The sequence below is a fragment of the Ciconia boyciana genome, chromosome 8, assembly GCF_034638445.1.
Source record: "Ciconia boyciana chromosome 8, ASM3463844v1, whole genome shotgun sequence".
Classification (NCBI taxonomy): Eukaryota; Metazoa; Chordata; class Aves; order Ciconiiformes; family Ciconiidae; genus Ciconia; species Ciconia boyciana.
In genome coordinates, this window is record NC_132941.1 from 8008436 (window position 1) to 8029668 (window position 21233).

Here is a 21233-nt window from a genome sequence, read left to right on the forward strand (position 1 = left end):
TGAGAACCTCTAAGGGCACATGTGAGACTTGCAGGTTTGGGAGAGAGGTAAAAAGCCTGGGAGAAAGGGTTCCCTGCTTTGCAAACCCTCCACGCATCTTTCAAAAGGTGTGTTGGCCTCTGTGCTTGGAGATGGGACGGGATGTGTACCAGTGTGCCCCTACTATGTCTGCATCCTATGCTTTGCATTTCAGCCACCTTAAAATATATAAGGTACTGATGTTTTCTCTGTGTCTTCTCTTACGAAATAGCACAAGCTGTTGTAAATGGTTACAGTTTAAAACACACCCAGAGGGGGTTTTTTTGGGGTGTATGCAGTGGTATGTGTATCAGCAGCACACTTCTGAGATTTCCTATAAGAAACATGTCTGCGTGTAGAAAGTCTGATGGTCCTGGGAATATTATCCTTGTGCCACAAAGTTGGCACTTTTGGTAATGTTGGTTTTACAGCACATGTGCAAAATTACTGTAACGTGTAAAATACATCTAATTTTTCTGGGAGAAGTTGGAGGTCTGTCCCTGAGGATTTGTATTGCATCTCTGGTTGTATGCCGGCTGGGCAAACACAGGCGTTCCCCAAAATAAGCCTAGACAATTTTGCAAATTGGTGGGAAGATGGGAAAGCCTGACCGTTAACCACAGCAGCAGGGGCTACTGAGAGCTTATAAATAAACCCTAAGGCTGGCCCAAAGTTTCTGGCAACTGCTGAAGCAGAAGTGCCGAGGTGTTCGGGATGCTGTGGCATATCTGTGTCCTTGGAGTTCTGCCTTTTTTTGTCACAGGGGAGCTTAAGGAAGTCTGTTGAAGGACTGGGGGGCTAGTTCCAGTGTGTACAAATCCTTGCTGTAAATTTTCAGGGTATTTTGGCAAATAGTTTCACTTAAGGAATGTGGCTGTGAGGCATCCGTTATCTTTTATAGGATGCAACGGCGTAAACACTTGAAGAGGAATGGGACATGGCTTGCTCGGCGCAGCAGGCTCAATTCTGTTCAGCACGACAGGGTTTTCTGCAGGAGTTTTTCTTGCTTTATTTTTCACTGACTTGCTGACTGCTTTTGTAAATGTGAATACACAGGCAAGCAATTGAAGCAGTGTTAGCAGACGTTAAAAGATTTGATCATATTTAATGGTTTCTGGATAGATATTCAGATGCTGTCATATGTTTACAAGGAGATAAACACTTGGTATTTTTTTCCTCTGTGTGGAAGACACTGATGTTTCTGCATTTCAAAAAGTTGTGATAACACAGACATTTCTGGTATGAGTGATAAAAATACAGTCAAAGTGATGTTAAATTAATGAAAACTTTGATTACAGCTCAGAATTGTTGCTGATTTTGCAGGAGGGCTGAGATCTGGTTTCTCTTTTTGACTTCGGGTATTCTTTGGAAAATCAGCACTTAGGGAAATTAGGCCGTAGGATTTACATTGATTTGCTCAGTGTGCGCTTGTGTGCCTGGAAGTCGTGACCATGTGGGGCTCTGAATGCTAATGGCCCTGTAGAGCATCCATTGCATCTACAGTGAGAAGGGGGAGCTCTGTAGTGCTGAGCGTTTTGGCATCTTGTGGTGAGGTTTTTGTAGACAAAAGTGTAACTGAATAAATATAATGGCACTAAATACAACTTTCATCCAAGAATTTTGGTGCTAAATGTTCCCTTGCAGTGAGTCCTTTCATAAATAACTGAAAAAGGGCAGTTTATTGATGTCTTGGTTTGTCTTTCATCCTCTGATCAGCTTTTTGGCTAGAGGCAGATTTATCTGTTAACTTTTTGCAGTGAGCTAATTATTCATAGGGAATTTGGGGGAATTTCTGTGATTGTGACGTGAGGGATTTGCATGCGTAAGCATCCTTTTGGTCATGCAACTCTGTTTTGCTAGAGCGAGATGGAAGAGATGTCTCCGATTTATGATGGAGCACTAGATAAGAACAACCTCTGTAGTAAAATGGAGCACCCCTGTACTGTGGTGCTTTGTGTGGGGGAGAGAGAAAAGCACGGAAAAGATTGAAGCTGTGGGAGCAATTGAACAATTACGTGTGTTCTGGCCAGTGCCCCTCCAGTGGGACACCCTGTCCTGCGCTGCGTCACTACCTATGAACAGCTATTCCAATTCATATTTCACATTTTGCTAAATGTCAGCACCAGATACTTCAAATAACCTTCTCGAAGGAGAAAATACTATAGAAATGAGAACAAAAGAAAATGTCAGAAGCCTTCTTGAAAGATTTTTAGCTCTGCCTCTAAGCTGGCATGTCTCTATGGGCTCTTGTGGCTTGGAAACAAAACGCTGCTGTTTAGCAAAACCTCTGAACGCAGGAGCGAGCCGGCAGCCTCAGCCAGCTCCCCGAGTGCAGCGGCTTGATGGGGAACTGCTGTTCAGAGATGGCTGTTGCTGTCAAGCACGTTTAAAAGTTGATTTTTCTAAGGACTGAAGTAGGAATCTAGCTTTTACAAAAACAGTTAGGAAGTAATGGCCTTTCTGCAGGCAGAAACTGGGTAGAAGATCCACCATCATGCACAACTTTGTGCTGATTTTTGAGGAGGGGATGGCTCTATGTGGAGGCTTCTCCTTGCTTTTACCTGCACCCAATGCTGACCAGTCTTTGAGCAGAGGACAGGGAGTTCATTGCCGTCGCACACCCCAGAGGGCAGAGGAGCTGCTAAAAGTAACACCCAGCTCCATCTTCTGAGGCTGTTTAACTAATCTTTTGTGTCAGTAGGCTTGTGCAGTGCAAAGGGCGCAGTTAAGGTCCATCCCACCGAGGAGAAGGAGGCACGTAACACCCCATGTGTTCCTGGGTACCAGCAGCTTGGTGCTCACGTCATTAAAATGATCTTCAGTGCTTTGCATTCATCCATTACTATTGCTTATGTTATTGCAGCATTTCCCCCCCCCTTTTCTAACACATTAGTAAGTTTGACTTTTTAGTATGGAAAAGTGCAGGACTACTGTGGACAAAGCTATGTGAGAATCATCGACTTGCTTATGTTTTGGTTACCAAACCAACGTCTTCATTCTTTAAGAGTCTGCCATTGCTCAAGATTAAAGGTATGATACAGTCATATAGCGAAATTGTTAAGAGCATGTCCTTTCAGCTGCAGGTTAGAAATACCTCCAAAATTATTTAAAACTGCTGGAGGACATTTGCAAACATTCCAGGGCCCTTCTTTTTATTTATTTGTACATAACCTACTGAAGTTAGCTGTTGCCACTCTACAAGAGAAGTCTGTTCAGCTTCAGTAATCCTGGTAATCTTAATCTCTTACACACTAGGTTGTCTTTACATTTATTCCTCTGCTATGTCTTTAGACATCATTTTCATTACAACAAATTGAAAATAAAATGAACGCTTATTCCTGTATTTTCATCAGGGCATTTTCAAAACCCCACTACGTTCATTTGGAGTATTCTCATTTGCTTTTTTTTCTTCATTGTTCTGGAACAGCAAAGGGTTTTATGGCTTAAAAAGAAACTGTCCCAAAACTAAATGCACTGAGCAGCATTGTTTAATCTAATCCTTACAGTAATATTATTGTAGGTATTTAGTTAACATTGCTCAAAACCAAATATTTACTGATTTATATTACTCTGGTACAGCGTAAAGGACTAAATATGTTTGTGATCACAAGCCCTTAGTTCTTCACTCAAAATCCATTGAAAAAGAGTGGATTTGTTTGGACCTCAGGAAGCTTTGAATGAACTCTTTGTGCGCAATTTAACACCGGACTATGTTTTTGTAGGACTGGGGCTTTGATTACAAGCTTTTTGTTCAGCAGCCAGCAGTGTGGAGCCATAGTACCCAGCCTGGTCTTACCACTGACCGTAACGCTCAGGTGATGGAGAGCAGTGGCTGGACGTCATGAATCCCTGATGGGAAAAGCGAGTTCAGAAAACAGAATCCTTGCTCTTAAACCATTTATCAGTGGTCTTGTCTTACAGCTTTTCCTGCTTGCTTTTCTGTGGAAATCTGATACTCTTGCCCAAATTTCTTACTTCTAATTCTTTGCCCTTCTGATTTGATCCTGATTTGACTTCAATAAGGTGTCTAGGTAACAATTTCTTTATGGAATATTTTCCCCCTTAAAAAAAAAGAAATATATATATATAAAAGCTATTCTCTCAAGCTTTTCCTCATGACAGCTACTCTCAAAAGGTATACTTGGGGTGTTTTGATCAACATTATATTCCTGTGGAGAAGTAGCACAGTCAACCAACACCCGTGGAGCTGACTGGAAAGCACAGAAGAAGGGACCTGCGGTGTTTTGGTCCTTTTTCCAGTAATGGTGGCCATGCTTTTGCTGTCTGGTTTGTTCTTAGGTTGTTGTTCATCTGACTTCTAAGTTGCCTTGTATCTCTCTCTGTCTTTTATTTATCTCATTCTTCCTGAACCCACCTGCTGTGTAGGACACTTGAGATGCAGCCTCCTACTTGCTATTTGTAGAAGACCTCAGAGAACAAGTCTTAGCTTTTAAACCTTAGCTTGGAGAAAAGGACTCCAGAAAGACTTGCATTAAGTGTCTATTTACCCACAGATATAAAATCTTTTACAGAGGTTCCAGGTAATGGGACTTTGGGAGAGTAAAATACCTTCCAGATCCCACTTGGTGCCATGCTAGCAGAACTGGGGGTGGGAGCACCTAAGATTCCTGACTTTGGAGGTCCTTGGGCTCCATCCTCTCTTGCTGAGGCAGGCAGAAGATACTCAACCATTTGGTTAGATGAACTGGATAGCACAAGAAAGTCCAGCACGTGCCGAGGCCGAAGGAGATGGAGGAAGCAGTGCCGTGCATGGTGCCATGGTCCTGCCCAGCTGGTGCAGCAGAGTGTCCTTGCGTTGCAGGGGCAGGGCAAGTGCACACATGTGTAGGGAAACGATTTGCATTGCAGGTAAAAAGCGTGTCTGAACCCCCTTGGGCAAGTGTGTCCTGACCTCCTCCCTGCACGGCTGCAGTCCTCATGGCTTCTGTTCTGGGGCAGTTGTCCCCCGAGGACTGTGCTCTTCTCCCAGCCATACACTGTCCCTCTGCAGTAGGCGATTCCTGGGCCTTGCTCTTAATTATGTGTCTATCTGCGTGAACTCAAATGGCATCCACAATTGCAGAATAGCCATAATTAAGGATTACTCTTGTTACCGTGGTATTCCAAACACAGCATTAGTTTCAGGTGCTGTATAATCATGTCCATCTTAATTATTACAAGTGCACTGTAACTTTCTAAAGAACATAGTTGCTACTGCTGTCAAAAGTAAGGTTATTTACTGTTTTCAGTGGCATTTAAAGGCAGCTGTTTCAATGGAACAGATTGTTACACTTTATATCTAGAAATCAAAATTTAATATGTATTCTGAGGATGTATGCAATGTAAATACAGGACTGTGATTTTCTATTTTAAATGACTGAAGAGAAAATAAGCTAACTAGAAAACCAGAACAGAATATTTAGAAGTATGAGTAATGATTATGGCTTGTTTGTGTTGCAGTGGGGAAAAAAGGCAGCAAAAAAATTAGGGAGGATCCAAGGCTCAGGTATGAAAAGCTTAGAGAGCTTAATCCTTGAGTTAACTATCAGTAGTAAACAAATCACTTCCAAAATCTCTTTTAAGTAATATTCTGACAAAACCTTTGAGGAAACAGTCTTCATTTTGCTCATTAAAATTAAGCGGTGAAACCCAGACCTATGGTTACAGTTTCGGTTGTGTGAGCTTTCTGAGTGGTGCTTCCAGGAGCTGGTTAATGTTGGCAGAGGGTTGTGGTGATCAACCACATGGAGCCATTCCTTGTGGGAGAGTAAAGAGAAGCTATCCCTTTGATGAGCTGCGAGATAGTCAGCCACGATTATGGGCAGATAACTAAGAGATCATCTCATTAGATAAAACACTTAACAGCTCCTTAACTTTAGGAACGCAGTTACTGACATCTTGAATATGTACAGCTTCCCAGAAATGCTGCAGAATAAACATCCGTGTGCAGTAAGTACTGCTTGAGAAATGAAACCCTGTGAGCTCACCAGGTAGAGAGGGAAATGCTTTGCCCAGGTTTGAAATAGTCTGAATGGGTTTGGGTTACGAGTTTAATAACTTTATGTACAAAACCAGTAGGATTTCAGTGTACAGCGCAACACAAGTGTCACTGCGATTTGAGATCATTAATTTCATTTTTTTTACAGGAAGGGAGAATGTATGAAGAGAGAAAGTAACCAAAAAACCACCTTATTTTAAAGAAAAAAGCAAAAAGCCTAAAAAAACCTTTAAAAACCTTTCAGAAATAGATGGAAATTTGATTATTAGGAGCTAACATTTTTTTCCATGGGAGGATGTTAAAGATATGCAGCTGATGATGTTTTTCAGACATAAAGCTTTAATCTGTTCATCTGCTGCACTCTTTTTATAGTTTCTCGTTGAACCCTTTCAGTCTAATAGTTACAGGTATTCTTTTCATTGGGTTTCATATCCTTTCCAATCTGCTGCTCACCACCTTCTCTGCCCTCTGATAAAGGACTGTATGGTATAAATCGACATGATCTTTTCTGTGCCAACAGTGGAAAGTGGTCTGTTCAGCTGTAGTCCTTGATAAGATGTAAAAAAATCTTTTCCATACCTAAATTTAATGCCCTCTGCAGTGGAAAATGGGAAGCAGAAAATAATTCTTGTTCAGGCAGTGTCTGAAACGTGCTGCTCAGTACTCAGATGTACTGCTCAGTCTGTGGCTGAGGATTTATTGGCATGAGAAAGTTTCTGTTCCGTTTGATATTAGTGGGAATGGGGACATGACGATCCTTTGGTGCGCTTTGAAAAATTTCTTGTTTATAAGATTAAAAAAGAATTACCCACACATCTTTTTATTAACTGAACTCATAACTCCAAACCCAGTGTCTTTGCCTTGGCTTTTCTTCAGTACTGTTGTCTGCTGGAGCCTTCCTCTAGGACCTCAGCGTTAAGTGATAGCTTCTTGTTGGTTTTTGCTCCCCGTGTTTCTCAAGGATTGATTTGAGCAGTGAGAACATTTCCAGCAGAAGACAAGATTTTGAGGCCAGATTTGATGGTAGATTTCAAAATTGCCGAGTATATGTGATTTCAGGTGAGAACCAAGTGAAGGTCACCATCACAGGAAGACTACCAAGAGATGCTAGTCAGTCCATGGCTGTCTGTTCCTTGATGAGATGTCTCAGGGCACGGAGGATAAGCTGAGCAGTTAGGTGTGGGTTATTCTATATGAAGAACAATTTTTAAAAAGGAACAGTATTTTTTTTTTCTGTTACTTTAATCAGGACTAAAATGAAAGTTTTTACTTACAGAACAGTTTGTGTGTTCTTGGATGTGTCATACCCAAACTTTTTTTTTTTCTTCAGTGCTTATTTGTTTTGTGCTAATAGCACCTTACAACTCAATCCTTTACCATTAGCTAAGTACATTTGACAGTCTTCTATGGAAATTTTGTCCCTAGTTACCCAGATAAAGGGTCTGTTCGTGTGTCACAGCTGCAAAAAAATATATAAAAATAATATATCTAAAGTCTTATGTTTTGCCAGCTGGATTAGAGTGCCCTGCCATTATGGGACAATAATCGTATGTTTCAACTGTTGCCTATTACTAGGAAACGAGAAAGGAACAAAACAACTTTGGCCTTTCCAGTATCATGTGTCTTGTATTTCCACAATTTCCTAATTACAAGAAGCTTTTTGTTGACATTCAAAGGACAGCCATTTTAAGATGAGGAGCTCATGCTTGATATGTGGTAGGAGAAGGAGCTCTGGCTATTGCATGTTAAAGCTTTTGTTATTCTTCTGTAAGATTATGCTTATAGCATGAGCATAAGAATAATGCTGGGACGGGCTTTTTGCACCATGACAAGACTTTGAAATCATTGACTGAATTTCCAACATTTTGTGTTACAAGCTTCATCCCTTCAAAGGCAGGAAGGCTGGAGGGATCTGTCTGTCTTCCTCCCCTCTCCATCCAGCAACAGTCCCGTGCTTGATGCAGACCAGCTCTCGTCTTGTTCTGAGCAACACCATACACCAACAGATGTATTTTTCATTATATATTAGTAGTTAATCCAGCCCACAGATGGCACACGCCTTTTAACTGTAGCCATGCAAGTTTTGCACACTCCAAAACCTTCTAAAGCCATTGCCTGGGGCCCCTGCAGTTGTTGTATGCGCGGTACTTTGTCTCTTTGCTGCCATCATCTGTGCCCATCTGTTAGGATGGCCTCATGCCAGTTTATATTTTAGGCAGATCTTTCCAAATAGGCCTGGATAGTGAGTTTGTACGTTTAATATTCTCTGGATGGCAACACGCCATGTCTTCTTGTACAGATCTTCTGAGAACATCGTCGTTGCTCAAAGGCATTGGGGCAGGGCCGCATTCAGTTCAGTTGCATTTGTAGACACCTCCATCCAAATGCTGGGACTACTGTGTCCACTAATTTGATGATAAAGAAGATTGTTTTAAAAGAATGGGAAAACAGTGGGATTTTCAGAAGTTGCAGTCATATGAACAGATTACATCAGATGGGCATTTGGGACAATTGGGAGGGGGCATTTAATCTATGGAAATAGGAGACAAAGAGGGGCACCCAGTTGGATCAGGGACAGGATGAGTACTTGCCTGCATCTTGCAAAACTTGCAATTGGTATGTGTGTTTATTGGTGAACCATGAGTTGGTGAGTAGAAGATGCTTCTACCTAACTGTAAGGCTCTCAGCTGAAGGAGGAGGAAGCATTTTGGTCCAGGGAGCCATGCTTATGCTTTGCAGGTCTACGCTACTCAGTTTTGGTGGAAGGCTGTGCGTTTTAGTTAGGAAGATGATTTTTCCTTTCAACAAAGCAGCTAGAACAGGAGATCCCATGCTAGAACAGATGTGGTCAGACCAGTGCAACACATTCTTTATTCGGATGGCAGTCGTTTGCTCTAACAGAAGTGCTTTTGTGCTTCCTACATCTCAGTAGGAAGAGTTGTACTGCTTTAGTTATGCTAGCTGACTCTGCCACTCTGTTAGTACAGGTAATGTAGGAGTACTGTGCAAGTGCAGGTTCATTGAGTGAAACCTTCGGCATCTGTTTTCGCTCTGGGTAAGTCCCACGTGTATCAACACTTTCTCCTTTTTGCAACCTCATCAGTAGCCTTTCCTTTATGTCTGTCTATATGGTGTGTTATTTTTCAGTAATCTTTAAGTCCAAGACTGTGACAACCATGGATTAACTACCTTGTTGCATTGTTTATTTCCAAAGCATTACACTATATAGCACTTAATACCAAGATCCTTGTCATTACTCTCCCACAGGCTGAGAATTTGTCTCTGAGTGAGCTCAGCTATTCCCTTTTTCTCTGATCAGCTAGAACCTCCATTCAGACATGCTCATGTATTCAGGACAGCATGGTTTTGCTTTATGGTAATCAAGAGGAGGTTAGGGGGGAAGGATTGGTTTGTAGCCCGGAGACCTAATTTGGAGTCATTCGGAAGAGAGACGGTGCCAGAAGGCTTTTGGTTCTTGAATACAGATTAGTTCTTCAGGAATTGATACAAAATGTCAGGAAAAATTGTGTGTCAGGCAGGGGACAACTCCCCATTTTTGCTTTATTTTTCACTGAAGGTCTTAACGATGTCCCTTAAGAAAGCAACTAAGCAAGAAAAACAACAGCACTTTGAAGAAGTGATTTCTCCTGGGGCATGCTTCTTGAGGAAGAAATACTTAATTAAATCCTAAAGCCATTATGTACTTGCATTTTTAAACCTGCTGTATAGGTTTGGCTGGCAATCAAATTAATAACGCAATAAGTCATTGCTATGATATTAAAGGTATTATACCATGTGTGCTCATTGGCATGGTTTACTGAGACCCAGTTGGTGCTTTTTTGTTGTTGCTGTTGCTGCCAGTCAATACTGAAATCTTTTCTTAATTAAAAGAACAAATTTTTATTTCTCACAGTTTTTTTAACCCAAATGCTTTTGCCCTTCATACAGAAGTAACAGGCTTTGATCTGAAAATGCTGTATTTCAGCAGTGCATCTGGAGCTCATTTCTGGTTGAAGTTTTTCAGAGCATCGTTCTAGGGCTGCAGCTTTTAGAGTAGGGGGATATTTTTCTGAGATGAAAGCTTAGGCTCAAGAGTGACTTCTACCAAATTAGAAGGTCACGGTTATTAAACATAAAAAGCAGCAGCGGAGATTGCTAGTTTATAAATCGTGCTACTCAGAGTGATAGAGCTACTGTATAAAGCTGAGAAAAGCTGGTCTGAGGCATAATCAAACCAGGAAAGCAAAATCCTCACTTTTTTTTGTCTCCACAAGAGGTTAGAATGTTCTCTTTTATAACTGCTTTAGGTTTGTGCTTCAAATGTAATTGATTTTTTTCATGCCTTGGGACAAATAAGCATCCCGTTAAATAGCAAAACTTGTCTGTTCCTAAAACCTGGTCCTGGGTGTGTGAGGAGAAGGCTTGGACACCTATAAAAACCCACCTGACCATGCGAGGTTCTGTTTGGAAACACTGCAACTTCGTGGTTGCTGTGGCCGTTTATGAAATGGTGTTTTTGCACATTGAATTCTGTGGTCAGTCTCACCCTGAGAGGTCCTGAGCACTTCCAGTCCCACCATAGCGTGTCCCTCACTTTAAAGTACTGGTCTCTCCTGGATATTGGCAGCCAGCGTGTTTTTCCAGGTGCTGCAGGTTCCTTGGCTTTTGGGCTGTCAGCTCCATGCCAGCCATTGTGTGTGGTGGGCCTGGGAGGTGGGGATATGGCACTCACCTAACCCACAGCTTACAAATTCCCCCCCCCCCCCTTTTTTTCTCTTCTTTCTTCCCAGAGAACATCCCTCGGGAAACACTGATGCATTTTGCGGTGAGGCTGGGTCTGCTGCGGCTGACATGGTTTCTGCTCCAGCAGCCGGGTGGAAGAGGAGCTCTCAGCATCCACAACAACGAAGGGGCAACACCTGTGAGCTTGGCCTTGGAGAGGGGCTACCAGAAGCTGCACCAGCTTTTGACCGAGTAAGGATGATATGATGGTTCCTCTGCTAGTTTTCCATTCTGTATCATGCTTGCCTTTGCTGTACATTATCACCAAACAGTGTCTAAAAGCCATACTCTACCCTTAAAGGCAATTTTTGTATAATTTTGCTTTTACCCTTCTTGGTAGCAACAATGGGGGCAGGTCCTTAGGGTTTAGGGGAAATGCAATTGTTATGGTCTCCTTCTCTGTTGCACACGTGTTCTGCTTCCAGCTGTCTCTTTAAAGCCCAAAGTGAGTCCTGTAATATCGACTAATTAAGACAAATGTTATGCAAACACAAGTGAAAAAGCTTTTCTTCGAACAAGCACAGCTGCCGAAAAGAGGGGAGCTAGTGGGCTTTGGGGTGGTAGTTGACTGTTGTGTTCTTACTTTGTAGATTTGGAATTTTTTTATTAAATGAAATAATGATAATTGTATTGAAATAAGGCAGCATCTTGTAGAGAATAGGTATCTTACCAGTATAGTAAAAAATTCAGGTAAGAATTAATGCAAGTGTTTAACCGCAGAAACTGTTCTCTTTTGAGTGGTCATGAGAAGCAGCCAGATCTTTCTTACTCCTAGCAAGTAACTAGTCGCATGAGCATTTGCTGCAGTGTTTTACAAGGAATCCTTCAGAAGATGACAAGTTATTTTTGAATAGCAAATGTTTGGAGATCTAGCTTTAAAAGCTGAGGCTAATAAAGACAAAGAGCTTAAATAAGTCCCAAGGGGGCTATTTGTAAAGCAGAAAAGATTTGGTCTGCATTTGTGTTATTCTGATGCCTGGTTCTCTTAAGCTTTGTTATTAACTTTGTTTTTCTGAATTGAATTTTCAGATACTTGGGGTTTATGTTGAGTGACCCAATGTCATGTTTAGGAGTCTGCTGTGTTGCCCATATCACACATCATTTCTCTGTTACAAATTGTAAATTATTCTGCTTTCTATAGTTGTTGAGCGGGGTGTTAGAGGGCAAAAAATATGATGTGTTGCTGGAGCGATTGCATTTAATTTCATCTTTAACAGTTTAGCCCACCACATGCAAAGTGAGGGCGAAGGAGAAGGTGCAGGGTAGGACAGGAGCTATACTCTAGTCTTTTCTTCTGGCACCCTTGGCTGTGATTAATACAGAAGATGATGACAGTGATACTTCTTTCTCCATCAAGTTCAACAGTCATACTGTGAAAACACACAACTCTCTTGCAGACTATCTTGTAAAATTGGAATGTGCAAATTCATCCTGTAACTACAGCAAAGTTCTCCAAGGTGAGACTAACCATGTTAACAGACTTTACATACTGTGAAGAAGCTTAAGTTGGCCAAAACTTTATTATAAAAAGCTTAAGTTGGCCAAAACTTGAATGTAGAGCTCAGAGCAAATACTGCAATCTGAATATGAGTAGAGCTGGTAATTTAAAAAGAAATGGGAAGTAAACAAAACTATTACAACAGCTATTCATGTATTTGGTGGAGTATTTCACAACCAGTTCCAATACTGGAATGGCAGCTCTCGCTCAGTGGAAAGAAAAAAAAGTACTTGGATTACATGGCATTACCCTGTGCCATTCCCTTTAACGGATGCTGCTGGTGTAATCCAAGGGATTTCTCTGGTGACCTTTACAGTTCATCCTTGAAAATAAGACACTAGCAACTTCAATAATGTTACCATCAAGATCCCTGATCCTATTGTTCTTAGTATATCCTTAAACTGTTCATTGTGGTTAGTTTTCCTCTGGAACTGATGGGTGGAAATATAACATATAGACATCTGACAGCCATGCCACATATCCCGTGACTCTGAAAACCCTGCTATCTCCATGAAGCCCTGCAAACAGAAATCTGTGGACACTGGGAGTCGTGGACCCCTTTTTCAATGGGTGGGATGGTCGTGAAGCACCGTGCTACGAGCTCAGGGCTGGCCCGACCGGTGGGAGCACCATGTGACATGGGGACCGCCACGGCCCTGCCCCATGGGAGGGTGGTGGCTGCAAAATGGACACATCCTGATTTCCCAGCAGAGGTTTTTGTTTTGCTTAGCACTTTCTGCAATGAGATGGGATCGAGGCTTGAAAATCCCTACTGAGAGGAGAAATATTGGGTTTCAAAATATAGAAAAGCAGCCAAATTCCATGAAGAGAGTATATATCATTTATGTGCTGTCAAAACACAATGGATACTGTACAACCTCTTTTCTGCACTCTGCTTATGCGCACGCTGTATAATCCATGCACGCAAATTTGGCACGCAACTCGTACCACTCAGCAAAATACAGAGCAGCAACGCATGTTAGCGAGAGCCCGTACAAAGGAGTCATTATTTTTACAAGTAATTAAACTGCACTTCGCCAAATAAATGAATGCAGTGTATTTTGTAATGCATTATCCTTGGGGGGATTTTATTGTTCACTTCCTTGCTAATTTGCAGGACCCTGCATTTTACAATGATTCTTCCAGCCAGCATAGGGAAGGGGTGAAATTTTGCTGTAATTAGGAAACAATCATTAAAAAGCAGACACAAAACCTTCTCCGTTGTTGCAGTTTTGCTGGGGTTCAGCTGCAAAGCAGCTTGATTCAGCTGCAGTGTAAATATTTTTCTCAAAAACTAATTACAGTGGTGACATTTTGAATTTCTGTTTATCAGATGAGCTTTCCCTTTTCAGCTGTTGCAGTTCTTCATGTAAAAAAATGAAAGAGGCTTCCAATTTAAATTTTGCAACCCTTGAAGTATCCCTTTCTATAGTCTCGAGCTCGTGCGCTGGCTTTTGCATCCTCTGGCAGGAACGGTGCATGCACTGCTTCCTTTGAGACCTAACTGAGGAGCTGCAATAGAGCACACGTAGATCGCTGAAGATGGAGAGCAGGATGCCGATAGCAGTGTTTATTCATTGGTTGTGTATCATTCCTGGGGGTGCTTGTTTTATCTTCAAGATTAAAACTGCACGGTAAACATTGTCCTGTGGTGCAAATGGAAAAGGACAGTGCATAAGGGCAGGAGGTTTTTAGGAAAAAAAAAAAAAAAAAGGCTTTTCTCTAGGAACATTCTTGTTTGCTTGCTAGCAGCTTGGTTAATGGGGGTTTTTAAAAAATACAAATTTAAATACAAATTTTATATAAATTATCTTTACTTGCATGAAAAAGCTTTGGAAACTAGGCAGGTTGCATAGCCCTCTCTGAGTTTCAACAATTTCTGAGTCTGGCAGGAGCAAATTCGGAAGCGAAGGGTCCTTCCTTGAAGCCTGTGACTTCCCTGTGTTTAAATTGGGCAATGCTGGCTGCGGGGCGTTGGCAGAGCTGGGCTGCTCTGCTCATTAGAGAAGGGCTGGCTCTGTAGAGGCAGCACAGTTTATTAATCAGGGTGGTAGTACGCTCCGTGTGAGTAACTTGGCCTCTGCAATAGGACAGCTGCAGTTTGCAGTAGTTGATGTTTTCAAATGCACTTCGGTGTAGTAATATAATCTGCCTGCCAGCTCCATGTTCTTCAGTGCTCTGTAAGTCAGGCAAGGAAAATGGCTCCAAGAAATAGCAAGCGTGCCGAATTTCAGAGCAGTCGGAAGTGCCGTTTTGTAAAACATACAAACACTGATTTTATTTCTGATTTCATTTCTGAAGAACAGAGTTCTGTCTAGTAACCGAAAAATATCGGCTTTTTTCCCATAAAGCCAAAAGCCTTCACAGCTGAGAGCGATTTATGCCCCCTGAAAAAGGGGAGTAAGAGAAAATTGAAGCCCATTAAAAAACTCTTGCATTTTTCTAATCCCTGCAAAGGAGAAGTTTCAGACTTGTAATAGTCTCTGAGTTTTTTACTCTAATATTAGTTTTGCTTTTGCTTGTTTCTCTGCTTGCTTGTTGCTGTAAAGCACTTCTGCACAGCTCTGGGATTGCTCTTCCTCAAAATGTCCCGGTAACAGCCAGGTGGCTCAGTAGGTGAAACTGTAAGTCAGTACAAGTCTGTATTTCCACGATTAAACTGATTTAATTAACACACATGAGGAATAACTCACTGGTAGCAGGAGGGTTTTATGAATGTTTTTTAATCCATGATTATCACTTGCTATTGTTCTGATTTTACATAAGTAATTTATGAAGTCTGTGCTGTAATCTCTGTGGTGCCTCTCAAATGAGGAAGCTTTTTCAGTAACTTTTCTTTTATAATTTAATACACTCTTCTGCTTTTCTGAGCCAGAGCTGCAAGAGGATTTGCCTGGTACCTCATTTCTTTGCACCTGAATTTAGCAAGTTCTTTAAGGAGGTGTTTAATTTCAGAAATGTCCAGTTCGTGTTCAGCAGAGTTTAAGCGTGGTCTTAAAATTAAGCATTTCTTACATGCCAAATCGGGACGATAGTTAAAGATGGACATTTTTCATTGAATTTTGATGTTACGTTGTTCCACTAAATTCAGTCTTTGTGTAGGCGAAGAGCTGTCTGTGGTGCAGATGCTTTCCAAAATCACTAGTTTCCTGGGGCTGGAAACATTGCTGACTGCTATGACTCGAGTGCCAGATCATGGCAGCTGTATGTAAACAGGGTGCTTATACCCCTGAGAATGTATAGGCTGACTCCCCCCTTTCTTGTGTGCACCCTTGCCTTTGTTACGAGCTGGAAACTAAGTGTGCCAGGCTCTCCTAGTTCTCCTAGTATTTGTTGTACGGGGAGCACGAGCGGGACACAGCTGGGGACATGCCGGTGGCCAGAAGGTTGCCACCACACGGGGCAGGTGATGCTACACATATTTTGAATTTTATTTCTGGCTAAGCAGAATCAACAGCTGAACAGTTTATTGAAGTAATGCTGATGTTTTTCTCTCTGTTCTTCCACCCCAGAACAAGCAACAAATGCTTTTGATTGCTATTCAGAGTGCTGGGCAGTAGGTTTAGGGTATGGCTTGGAGAGGAGAACGTTGAGTTCGTCTCTATAAGCGCTGGCACGAGATTAACATTTAGAGGGGGGTTCAAAGACGTTAGAAGGGCAATGAGAGAGGACTTGATGAGAGATGCACGTGTTAAGAGGATGCTGTTTAGCTACAAAAGCATGGGAGGAACAGTGATCCAACAGGGTCTGGTTTTGCTGTGTATTGCTGAACTTTAATGTTTGAAACACTGTTGTTTAATTGATTGATCATTCTGATTGGGAAGATGCTGAGGTGCTGTGGGTTTCTTCTGGCCACAGCAGAGGAGCAGACTGGGAGTGGGGGGACAGGGGAACCAAGTGTGAACATGATGGAGCAGGAAGAGTTTGTGTTTCTCTCTTTCCACCTACTCATCACTGCGTGCTCCAGCTTTTACTGGTTTCCTAGTGTGTTCCCACATCCCTGTGCAGACTTGTATTTTCATTCGTTGGCTCCCTCCTCTCTTTTGTTTTGTATGTATCCACCTCTGAATAGAGAAGAGAGAAAATTGGCTTTGTCCGTATGGTAGAAACAGCTTTTTACTATCTCTGATATCCCACTCAGAAATTGGAGGTCCCTGGAGATGATGTTCATGTAAACAGGCCTGTGAGGAGGAGAAAGAAGAAGAGATTTGAAAAGATTTGGTAAGATACGAGAAGAAAATGACACCCCCCCCCCCCCAGCAATCCTGATCTGGAGGTGATCCCAAAAATCATAGGGGCCATAAGCCCTGAACAGCCTTGTGTAGTTGGTAAGTGATTGTGATAGACCAGCTCCATTTCAGGATAAATTTAGAAAATGTGGATAAGTAATTTCCCAGAATGGGTTAGCTGGATACCCAGTTAGGAGACTCATATTTAGTCTCTGGAGCAGATCTGCTACAAGTAGTGACGTTCATGGTGGGGACTGAAGTTTGAGCAGATTGTTGTAGAAGAAGACTTTGTAAACTGCTGTGTCAGAGGCAGCCAAAGCAATGGCTTCATGTTTGGGTTGTGTTACAGAGTCTGTGGTCACGCTCACTTGCAGCACGCAGAGATGTTCTGCAGAGACAAGTCTTCCTTCCATATCACTTGTCCTGATCTGAGATGCTGTTTTTAGCTGTAAAGGAAACATTGCTTGAAGAAGTAGTCTCCATGACTGTGCTTTTGTATTTAAAATGAAACAGATGGCATCTGTTTTCGTTCTTGAGTGCATTTCATAGATTTACCTTAAATTTCTTTTGTTTACTGATGAGACTCCAAGTTGACATTGAGTTCTGCGTTGGACCTACAGCTCCACATCCCAAGCAGGGCATCTTTCTTTTTAGATAAGACTATGAAAATAAAACAAATGGAAAAGTGCATTTAATAACAGATAGTTATTCTTATGAAATGCACATTGTACTATTTGGCAAATATATTTACCACAGTTTGTAGCCCCTTTTTTTTTTTTTTAATATATAATTAACTTTGGTGCCTGAGAAATGCTTGGGTTTAGGAGTGCAGATCCTTTGTGGTAGGAAATTCTGGATGTGCTCTCTTAGGATATGTGTGTCTGTAAACAGCTGTTGAAGGACCAAGCCAGCTTTTCTCTCTTGTGTGATTTCCTACCGTATAGTGTGGTGATCAATGGACTGAGAAGTTAGCATTAAATATTTTGAATCCAGTTGTTAAGTATTTAATCTGATATTGAAGGGTAGGTTATGCACTCTTGAGTTCAGTTCAGTGTCCGAACCCACTGCAGTTCATGTTTGTGTGAAGCACTGTAAGGGTTTAGTCATCATTTCTACATCAGATGAACTTTAACTCTTCCCTTCAACATCGAAAGTATTGAAATTATTGAGTGATCTATAAAATTTTCTTATATAAGAAACATTAATTTTTTTTTATTTTCCTGGGGCTTTCGGAACACTTGGAAACACCTGAAGTATGAATGCTGTGTTTGTTAAATATCTTTCAAATTTACAAATGGTTGATTTGTTTTAACCCATTCTAGCACATACTAGTTGCAGATGTTCTGAGTCTCAGGGGCAACTCATATTGATGGTTACAAAAGCCGGGAGGAGCAAGAAAGTGTTTGTGTGCACTGACGTTTTATATATCACTAAAGATTGTGGGTGCAAAGTTGATCATATGTATACAAAGCCTTTATTCCCCCAACACTTCTGCAAATAGCGTTGAAGTTCTATTTTGTCAAATTTCTAAGATGTCTTGGTTTTAGATGCTGCTGACTGCTTTAAGTCTGGGTGCTGAGTTTTCACAGGAGGGATTGTTGGCTTGATTTAAATTGCCTGTGGTACAGACGTGTTGTGCAATCACCACCAAGTCCAGCATCCTGTCCCAGTAGGCACCATTCCTTTTTTATCCCAGATCACAATCTGTCTGATCTAGTATTTTCAGCATAATAACAACAGTAATAATTAAGAATTTGAATAAGGTTGTAAGATTAAAATTCAGTTTAGTTTAGTTTTTATTTGCCTTACAGATAAGAGCATCTAAATTCTAGCATTTCCTAACTTTTCACTGCAACTATAATACTAGGGGCTTTGTTTAATTTAAGAAGAAAAAAAAAAAGGGAGGGGGGGTATCCTTTTTTTTCCTTTATCACACAAATCTAGGGGCTGATGCTTTCAGAATAGACCCACAGCTGTTGTCAGGTTTGCAGTAAGATCATAAGAGCTGGCAACGCTACTGAGTTTGTTTTGTTTCAGCCAAAGTCCGGCTCAGAAATCTGGAGGGGATATCCCCAGGAAATAACACCTTGAGTTCCCACACCGCCTTCCTTGCCCGTTTGTAAAACTGTGGGATAAATCTTCCTAACATGAGGTTCCGCTTAACCCACTGAGGCTTTTTTGTTCATCTTCTGATCTCTTCCCCTCCTCTTCCTCTCCCCTCCGTTTAAAACCGGTTATCTCTGTACCGGACAACACGCCTGCTGGGAGCATCGGCACCGCCGCATTTCAAACCCTTGTCACCGAGCAGTTTCTGCAGCTTTTGAAGGCGGGCAGAGCTTTTACTCGGGTTTTTTTGTTCTCCCTTTCTCACTTATCTTCCCTCTTCTTAAAAATATCTCGCCCTTATCTGCAGGAAGCCAGGAGCTGTGCTGTGTCAGTGCAGGCTTTCCTCTCCCTCTTTCCACCATTCACTGGCTCGGGGCCATCCTATCTGCTCCCCCGCGAGATGGAAAGAGATTCAGCACACGAGTACGGTACGGCTCCTCCTTCGCCAGGGACGAGTCTACTTGGGCGATGCTGTGAGGTTTAAAAAACACTACCTATTGTCTTGTTTTACGTGCCAAATGGGCAGGAGGTGATGCTGCAGTTTGAGCAATCTTACCAGCTCCCAGATTGAGCAGGGCATGGCCCGACAGTATTTTGGAGGCTTGTTTGCTTTTCCTCTTGCCCTGTTTGGGGTTGGCATCCTTCTTTGAGCCACCTTTCCGTGGATGAAGGGTGGGCTGGTAAGTCTGTCCTTTCTTGAAGCCAGCAATTTCGCTTCTGGGTTTACCTCCATAGAACAGAAGACTGCAGCAGAAGAAGCAGGGACTGGAGCTGGAGGACTTCTTCCAGACATTTTCAGTGGGATATGGCATGGTTGTGCCAAGGGTGGAGCTAGTGAACGCTGTCAACCTTATCGGTCAGTCTTTGCTTTTTTAACCGAGCAAGATACTTTGTTCTGCAAAAGTTGGGCTTGGAGATGATGCCGATGAAATCTTCGGTTCACTGGTATCTTTGCTGTATTTCCGTGGGAAGCTGTTGAAGGGGGAGGATGAGAAAGAATTGACTCAGGATGGTTAAACCTCAGAAGAAGACAGATTTCCCTTGTTGCTGGCAAACTGCAGCAAACTGAATTTTTGTGCTGAACAGAAGCAGATTTTCAGACTTCTCGAATGCTGCAGTTTCTATGTACATTTTTGTTAATAAATCTTCAGTAAATATTTGCATATCTGTTTTTTATCTCCTAGTAGACCAGCTTGGGTATGCACTTCTATACAACCACTACAGAAATTCCTAATCTATACAAAATAAGCGTCTTTCACAACCAGGGAGTACAAAATACATGACTGCAAAGCTTTTTTTTTTTCCTGTAAGAAAGTGTGTTTTAATCATCTCTCAATAAAACCCAGGAACTGCAGTGAGACATGCAGGCAAGACACAAATGGTTAACCTCAACGTATGAAGACAAACGAGCAGGACCATCTTCTCATGTGATCTGCCTGCCCTTGGAAGTGATTGCCTGAACAACAGAAATAGCGGTGTGCAAACAAGTTAATGCTTGTGAATACCCATTTGTCCTCTCTGCTTCAGTCCATCAGTGCTGGGATGCAGCAGTGTATGAAAGGGATGATTTGAAGGAGTCAGTAGACTGAGACATCCACTACCTCTCTGCTTAATTTTGTGCAATGTAGGTAACTGCTACTAAAAATGAGAGCTTGAAGTTGTTTGTAGTTGGCTGGATGTGAGAAAGATTTCGGTTTTTCAAAAGGTTTAAAGCCCTTTAAGGAGTGTAACACAGATCGGCAGCTTGAATATGAAAATAAATTGCTGTCTTTGTAAGCAGAAGTGATTATTTGATCCATCTGGGCCGTGTGAAGGTGAAGGTGGCAGATTGCAGGAGGGGTGGGCACGCTCACAGTGTTGCAGGGGACTGTGCTTGCCTGTCATCTTGCTCCAGATTTTGAGGCTTTTGAAGTTGCCGAGGGTCCTTTAAGGCTCGAGTCGTGCAGGCTGCTTTGTGGGTGCTGATTTGAAGATGCCCGTAAGTGTACTCGAAGCTGATGAGAAAGTGGAGCAGACTCATTGTGCTCAGTTCTTTAATCTGGCTGATGTTGTCCCTGTGAGTGGGTGAATATGGGTTTTGTGCTGACTGACTCGTTGTACTCTGAGAGTGGCCCTGAGTACAGTAGTTTCTCATATATGACAGCTGAAAAGAAAAATACTCCAGACAGAAATGTCTGTGTTTCCTTGATAAAGGAAGGTCATTTCTTTAGTCACTTGTAATGGCTCAGTTGACTTCAGTGCCTCCATGGATTTATACTAATCACCACCAAAAACTGAATGTTTCCTTCTGTTTCTCTACGGAAATATTGATTCTGTTTAAATCAAGAGTAATTCTGCTGAAGTCAATTGAGTTACATGATGGTGAATGGTGGAAGATGTAGGTTCACTTCATCTGAATTTCCTTGCAGATTTAGCCCAAAATGAGTCACAGGAGGGGGCGGGTGGTTGTGCCGGGGCAGAGCAGGGACAGCCGCTGCCACCACCATCGTCTGCACAGGTTGCTCTGCCATATGATGAACCGTCCAACCGTTTCCCCACGCTGCTCTGCCCATTCCTGTTGCCAGTCATGTTATTGTTTGCTGGTTATGGTTTTGCTTTCTAA

At 42.0% G+C, this 21233-nt stretch overlaps 1 protein-coding gene across 10 annotated transcripts in view; it reads left to right on the plus strand.

Moving 5' to 3' along the window:
* AKAP13 (A-kinase anchoring protein 13) overlaps nucleotides 1-21233 on the plus strand; it is a 227226-nt gene that overhangs the window by 94879 nt on the left and 111114 nt on the right. For all 10 annotated transcript variants that reach the window (XM_072871546.1, XM_072871545.1, XM_072871548.1 and 7 more), the window contains one exon: nucleotides 10807-10990. In XM_072871546.1, coding sequence (XP_072727647.1) covers nucleotides 10807-10990 — 184 coding nt within the window. The remainder of the gene's footprint in view (nucleotides 1-10806; nucleotides 10991-21233) is intronic.